Raw genomic sequence first — 7,549 nt, forward strand, 5'->3', positions numbered from 1 at the left:
GCCCATCAAGGGACGAATGGATAAAGAAGCTGTGGTATATATACACAATGGAATACTACTCAGCCATAAGAAACGATGAAATCCAGCCATTTGTGACAACATGGATGGACATTGAGGGTATAACGCAAAGTGAAATAAGTCAGAGGGAGAAGGTCAAATACCGTATGATTTCCTTCATTAAGTAGTAGATAATAATAACAATAAACAAACACATAGGGACAGAGATTGGCTTGGTGGTTACCAGAGGGGAAGGGGGGAGGGAGGAGGGTGTAAGGGATAATTCGGTACATGTGTGTGGTGATGGGTTGTAATTAGTATTTTGGTGGTGAACATGATGTAATCTATGCAGAAATAGAAGTACAATGATGTACACCTGAAACTTTTACAATGTTATAAACCAATGTTACTGCAATAAACAAAAAATTTAAAAAAAAAAGAAATTTTTCAATACCTAATGTTGTTGAAGAAGTAATGTAATAGGAATTCTCATCCTTGGGTGATGGAGATGTAAATTAGTATAACTTTTAAAAAATTAATAGACTATTTCTTAGAGAAGTTTTAGGTTTACAGAAAAATTAAGCAGAAAGTTTCCATATATTTCTCCCCCACCCCTACCCAGTTCCTCTATTATTATCTTGCATCCCTGTGGTTTATTTGTTATGATTAAACTAACATTGATATATCAGAACTCAAGTCCATAGTTGGCATTAGAATTCACACTTTATGTTGTACATTTTTTAAATTTTTGACAAATACATAATGACATGTATCCATTGTTACAGCATCATAGAGAACAGTTCACTGTCTTAAAAATCCCCTTTGCTTAAAAATTTACCCTCCTCCCCCTCAAGCCCTGAACCCCTGGTAACCACTGATCCTTTTGCTGTCTCTATGTTTTGCCTTCTCCAGAATGTCATGCCATTGGAATCATACGCTAAGTAGCCTTTTCAGACTGGCTGCTTGGTATAGCTATTTTATAGGAGAGTTTAGAAGTGATAGTTAAGTCGAACATACACGTGCCTACAATCCAGTAGTTCTTCTTCTGGGTATAGAATTTATAGAATCTCTTGCATATATGCACTAGGTGCATGTAAAAGAATTTTTTAGTAGCATTGTTTGTAGTAGCAAAATACTGAAAACAAACAAGATAGCCATAGAAAATAGAACAGATAGTGCATTGTAGCCTCACAGCGGAATATTATACAATATGTATGAATTTCACAAGGACAGTATTAGAGAGCAAAAGCAAAGCCTAGAAGAATAAATATAGTATTATTATATTTATATGCAGTTCTAGAGAAATTGAAGGCTCAACACAGAAATGTTAAAACTTTAAGGAAAAGTAAATAAATAATTAAAATATTAAAGATACTGGGTACTTTCAAGAGAAGTGAAAGATACAATTGAGGAGGAGACACAAGGGCCTTAACAACATTCTCAGTTTTCTACTAGCTAAGCCTAGAGATTGTTAAATGAGTGTTTCTTTGCATAGTATTCTTTAAAGTGTGATTATATGTCACATATATATAAAAACACATACACATATATACACACACAACATACTATATATATAGAGACATGTATATATTTAAACTGTATACACATCATATATGCTTTTTTGTTTGTATACTATTTCAATATTTTTTAAAGTTTAAATAAAATTTCCAAATAAAATGGGTAAAAATATTGCTCAAGTTTGACATATAATCAAATTATTTAAAGGACTCAAGATAAGGCCTCACACATAGAGTAGTTTGAGTACTACCTCCACTGAATATTGCCAGTTTAGTGGCGCTGGGCAACTTACTAAACCTCTCTTAATATGAATTCCCGCCTTTATACCAATTATTAGGATCCAGTGAAATAATGGATACAGAAATATTTGTCACAGAGATCAGCCATAGCCATGCAATTAGCTACATTTGCATTGAGCAGAGGTAGATTCTCAAGGAATGACAACAAAACTTTACTATTTCAGATGGAAACATAGGACACTATATTTATGTACTTAGGGCAGGGAAGTACTATTTTAAAAAATCAAATACATTTGGATTAAACTACACTGTAGTCCTGCCTGAGTTCAATTCAGGTTGCCCATATTTCCAGATATTCTTAATAGCCATTCTTAGTCTCATACCCTGAAAGGCTGAATCCCCTTAGCAGATTGAACTGATCACCCAAAATCACATCATCACTTGCAAAGCCACTTTAAAATCTCTACTGTCACTACCATGCTTCGCACCCAATTGGCCACCCTAAGACACAGAGGGCTATGGTCAGTTTGAGTTCACCACCGCGGGCCAGTACCAGTCCTGTCTTGACAGTTTTCCTGGACTTTTACAGAAAACCGTCTCAGGTCAATTTGTGACCATGTCCGCTCAATATAAGGTAAAAAAAAATGACATACAAAGTTATCATAACTCTATAAACATAGCTGACACCAAAATTTGGACAACTAATCAGAAATTAAAAACAAAAATAAAACTCAATATCTAATTTATGTCATTCATAAAAATAAGTTTCAAATGTATTACTAAATTAAACACAAAAATAAAATCATAAAACTGCCAGGAGGAATATTTTTTATTATCTTGAGAAGGGAAAAGCTTTGCTATATAAAAGTTGTAAACTACAAATAAAATAAAATAAAAAGACAAAGCTGTGACTGCATAAAAATTTTAAATGTTTGTAGGACAAGAGATAACATATGAAAAGGAAAAAAATAATTAGGAAAGGACAGTTGTGCAGGTATGTTTTTGATAAACCTTTCCCATGACCCTTTAAAATGAACAACAATAATAACAAAAACTAAACGGAGAAGAAAGCTAAGAAAGCTAAGTCCAAGCTGAAACAGAGACTGAAGAGAGAGTACCACATCAAGGTTCACTAAAAAGCAGCTATTCGGAGAGGAAAGGATGCTCACGTTGCATGTGCAGGATGGAGCAGGTCTTATATCCACTTTTAGGAAAAACAATGCTCAGCATGGTGAAAATTTTCTTTTACTGAGTATATTCCTCAGAGCTCCTTTCATATCCCGATTCCTCAGACTGTAGATAAAGGGATTTAGCATGGGAGTGACCAGAGTGTACAATACAGATACAATGACATCCTTGTCATTGGAGTTACTGGATGAGGGGAAAAAATACAGTCCAATAATTGCTCCATAGTACAGAGACACCACAGAGAGGTGAGAGCCACATGTGGACAAGGCTTTGCAGATTCCCTTAGTGGAGGGGACTCTACGAGTGGTGGCCCCAATTTGGCCATAGGAGACCAAGATACACATTAATGGCAGGGTAATGACCACCACTCCCACAGTGAGGATAACCAGCTCATTGACTGTGGTGTCTGAGCTGGACAGCTTAAGTAAGGTAGAAAGGTCACAGAAGAAGTGGGGGAGAGTGTTGTCTCCACAGAAAGAGAGACGGGCCAGGAGGAGGGTGTGCAAAAGGGCACTGGTGCAGGATAGGACCCAGGACACAGTTACTAGCAGGAAACACAGTTTCTGACTCATGGTGGTGGTGTAGTGGAGGGGGTGACAGATGGCCACATACCTGTCATAGGCCATTGATGTGAGAAGGAAGCTGTCAAGACCCCCAAACAACAAGAAGAAACACACCTGGGAAATGCACCCAGCATATGAGATGGATTGACTCTCTGTCTGCATATTCATGAGCATCTTTGGAGCTGTGACTGATGAGAAAGAGACATCAGTGAAGGCCAAGTGGCTGAGGAAGAAGTACATGGGAGTGTGGAGGTGAGAGTCCAGCCTGATAAGCAGGATGATGAGCAGGTTCCCCAGCACTGTCGTCAGGTACATGCCCAGGAAAAGAGTGTAGTACATGCCTTGCTTCTTTGTCCAGACGGGGAGCCCCAGGAGGAGGAATTCAGACACACTGCTCTGATTATCCCTCCTCATGTTCTTCTCTTTTGCTAGAGGTATAAAAAGAGATGAAAATGTGAAAGAATGAGAAGTGATTATGACTATTACATAATGGAAACATGGTTTTTGACTAGCCAGTACATGAATTTTAACCTGAATAGCTCATGCTTTTTGCCCCACTAATGGGCTAATGATGATCTGACATCAGATTATTATGCATTCACCTAGAAACCAGCACAGTCTCTTTTGGAGAAACCGTGAAACATGAGAATGGTGATGAGATCAGATCAAGTTCAAACTTGAGGAGTCCAGGAGTTCATGACAGAAATATGAGCTTAGGAAATTGTGGTGCAAGGCTAAGAAACACTAGTAGAGGCTCTCCAATTGGTGTGTTGGCCTTTCTTAACTTTCCCCATGACTCTCACAAATATTTTGGCTAATGCTTTATTTACATGGTTTGGATCAAGGTCAGATAACCCAGTGGGCTGCTCCGGATCTCATAGAAATCAGGATTTGGAGACTTGCTGGAAACATCATATGTAACTGGTCTAGACAGGAGCATAAGGGCAAGAATATATGTCAATAACATAAAAGATCTAGTGACATAACTTGTAATATAGTCATCAGTCCTTCCTTTTAGAAAATTTCTTCCTACTCCTCAACATTTTCAGTCTACCATCACTCTTTCTAAAGGCATTTTCATGGAATGTGAAGAAAAACAGTCTGCTTCTCTTCCAAATTCTCACCTCATTCCCTCAGTTCTAACCAGATCACTCTTATTCAAGTTCTCAGAACACCAGGAAATACTTCGGGTTCTCCACTCATATCCTGGATCTGCAAAAGAATAAGCTCTTTGTAAGTGTCTGTCCGGCATAGTTTACCTAATAATATCTCCTATTTCACAGTTCCTAACCTAAGTTTTATGCCAATGATTCATAACTGATATTTTTCTTGTTATATTCTAATACTTCTTATACTTTGCTAATACTATCATTTCTCCTTCTTTCTTCTTCAGGCCAATTAATCTTAGACTTGCCCATGTGAACATTCACAAAATGATAGGAAAAGAGAACATGTTGGTCTATCTACTAAAAAATAGAATCCACACACTATATAAAGACATTCAGTCTAAAGGATTTTCTTTTTGAAAGCTGAGAAACTGTCTTCATTGTAGGACTCATCATTCATCTTGGGGTTAACTGAAGTTTACATTATGTACCAATCCTCCCAATTTGACTGAAATTATCTCTACAGTTCTTACATTCTTCAGTCCACTACATTAAAAATCCTGTTAATTTAATATTGTTACCTGAGATAAATTACACAATCAGTGTTGCTAGTCATTACCATGTTAATAATAACCAGTTTGTCACAATGAAAGTGCTAACTAGCTCTCTGATGGACATTTAGGTTGTTTCTAATATCTTTCTATTTCTTGCAATATTTCATTAATAATATCGTCTATATGCCATTTTTCACATTAGCACATATATATGTAGGACAAATTCCAAAAATGGAATTGGAGGATATGTATACTCACAATTTTGATAGATATTGTCAAATTACAAGAGGCTAAGGTAGTGAGGAAGCCTTTTCTTATGGGTTCTTTACAATGAGTCGTGAATAATAAAAGCCGGCTGTGTGAAGATTATAAAAATGGGCATTCTAGTTGTTTGCAGAGAACAGAGCTATGGTATTTGAGGAACAGAGAAAATTCAGGAGCAACGTCAGCATGGGAAAGTTAATTAATAAGCCAGATTATGTAAATTGTTTTCTGCTATAATGGAAAGTTTTGATTCTATTCTCAGAGCAATAGAACACTCATGAAAAGTTGTAAGTAAAGGAGTGAATGAAAAATTTTAAACAATATGCCGGCTACTGTGTAGAGAACAGATTACAGGCAAGAGTGTCAGCACGAATCTTAACTGCAGGCTATTGCAGTAGTTCAGGTACAAAATGGTACTTGCTTACACCCAGATCATAGCAGCAAAGATGAAGATAATTACAATTTGGGATAAAATTTGGAGGAAAAACCAACAATATTTAACAGGGGATGAAAGATAAGCAAGAAGCGATAGGATTTTTATTCTCTCAAAAATTAGATAGAATGTCAGTTTGAGATAAATTATTCTACATGGAGCAGTCTGTTATACCCTGGTGTGAGGAGTGGTAGAGTCGAGCTTGTGATCAGTAGCACAGACTGAATACACACACACAGACATAAACACATAAACACATGCAATCACACAACTGAATATGAATTCTACTCCTGCTCTGACATTGCCTCTTAGATGATGAGCACATATACCTTCAGCGACAAGGCCAAGGAAGGCTCTTCCATTTCTCTCTAGAAGACACAGGACACAATGAATCAGGTGGAGTCTCTAAAGGTCTCAAAGATGCACTGCAACAGGGAGAAGCATTATCAGTTCAAAACCAAACAAGATAGGTATATGGAGACACACCTGTTTACAAATCCTGAGTGATGGGTGTAGATTCTAACTTTACCAGTCATGGAGAGGATTACTGGGGGTGAAGAGGGGGGCTCCACCCCCAGCTACAGATTAGAGACAAGCAGGAAATAATTGCTTCCTTATCTTTGGTTCCCTTGAGGGAAGAGCTGTTTGTTGATAGCAGGCAACAGGAGAGTTCACACCTGGAGGAATAATGATAATAACCACAAGGCAGCTACTAGGAACTTGGTGATTCACGAAGTTTTTGCCTTCTTGGTGGACATTGGAGAAAATGTGATTCAGAGTCTCTAATAAACCAAGCTAAAGATCAAGTGTATTAACCAAAGTCTCTTGTTTCTGAACTCCATGCCATTGCAAGAACACCAGAAACACTCTCATACTTTCACTCTCTGAGCAAAAGACTGAGGGACTTTATACCCCATCACCACAACTGGACCCTGGGGAATGGACCACAGTTTCTATAAATACTTGTCTCCTTCCCAAAAGCTGTGGAGTCAGCATTCTCTTGGTGCAAGTTTATCACAATATCATTGAATAACCATTCAAGAAATGTCTTTCAATAACTCCTTACAAAATTGATTCCAAATATATTGCATACATCTCCAGCTCCATTTCTTCAAAGCCAGGTAGGAGAGGAATACCACATGCTTTTTATTTGAAGCAAAGAAGTGTGAATATTCATGTGTTGTTAATTTGTTCTGTTTTGTATTAAAATCAATCTGTACTTGGAACTGCTATTTGAATGAAGAGTCTTGTAAGGTGTTTAGACTTCAGAAATTGTCTCTAGGTCCTGTGGATCATGATTGATAATCTGTTGCTCTGATTATAATTCTACAATTGACATGCCTGTGTTCCTAAAAGTCAAGAGTCTACAAGACTTCCTTCTCAAACCAGAAGAACATGGTGAGCACCTCCCTCTTTCCCTACATGCATGGAGATAAAAATAAAATCAAAGACTCTTTAGAGTTTCTATTTGATTAAATAATATGAGAAGAAAAGTGTCTCTTTGAATTAAGAAATTACATTACCATTTCCCCAGGTACCAGATAACATTTCCTAGACGATCTTCATCTCTATCCTCTGTTATTCTGATCCCAATCATCTTTCTGAACTCTATTCAAAACATATCCCTTGGAATAGCTTACAATTTAATCAGAAAAATACACTACACATACAGCAAAATTGAAACATA

At 37.1% G+C, this 7,549-nt stretch overlaps 1 protein-coding gene across 1 annotated transcript; it reads right to left on the bottom strand.

Annotated features, from left to right (window-relative positions):
* Positions 1 to 2,977: 2,977 nt before the first annotated feature.
* LOC131393715 (olfactory receptor 1J21-like) lies at positions 2,978 to 3,973 on the bottom strand. Its single transcript, XM_058524756.1, has one exon. It carries the CDS (start codon positions 3,917 to 3,919, stop codon positions 2,978 to 2,980), a length of 942 nt encoding a protein of 313 aa, XP_058380739.1. The 5' UTR covers positions 3,920 to 3,973.
* Between the last annotated feature and the right edge of the window lie 3,576 nt (positions 3,974 to 7,549).

Source organism: Diceros bicornis, chromosome 28 (assembly GCF_020826845.1).
Source record: "Diceros bicornis minor isolate mBicDic1 chromosome 28, mDicBic1.mat.cur, whole genome shotgun sequence".
In the NCBI taxonomy this organism is placed as follows: Eukaryota; Metazoa; Chordata; class Mammalia; order Perissodactyla; family Rhinocerotidae; genus Diceros; species Diceros bicornis.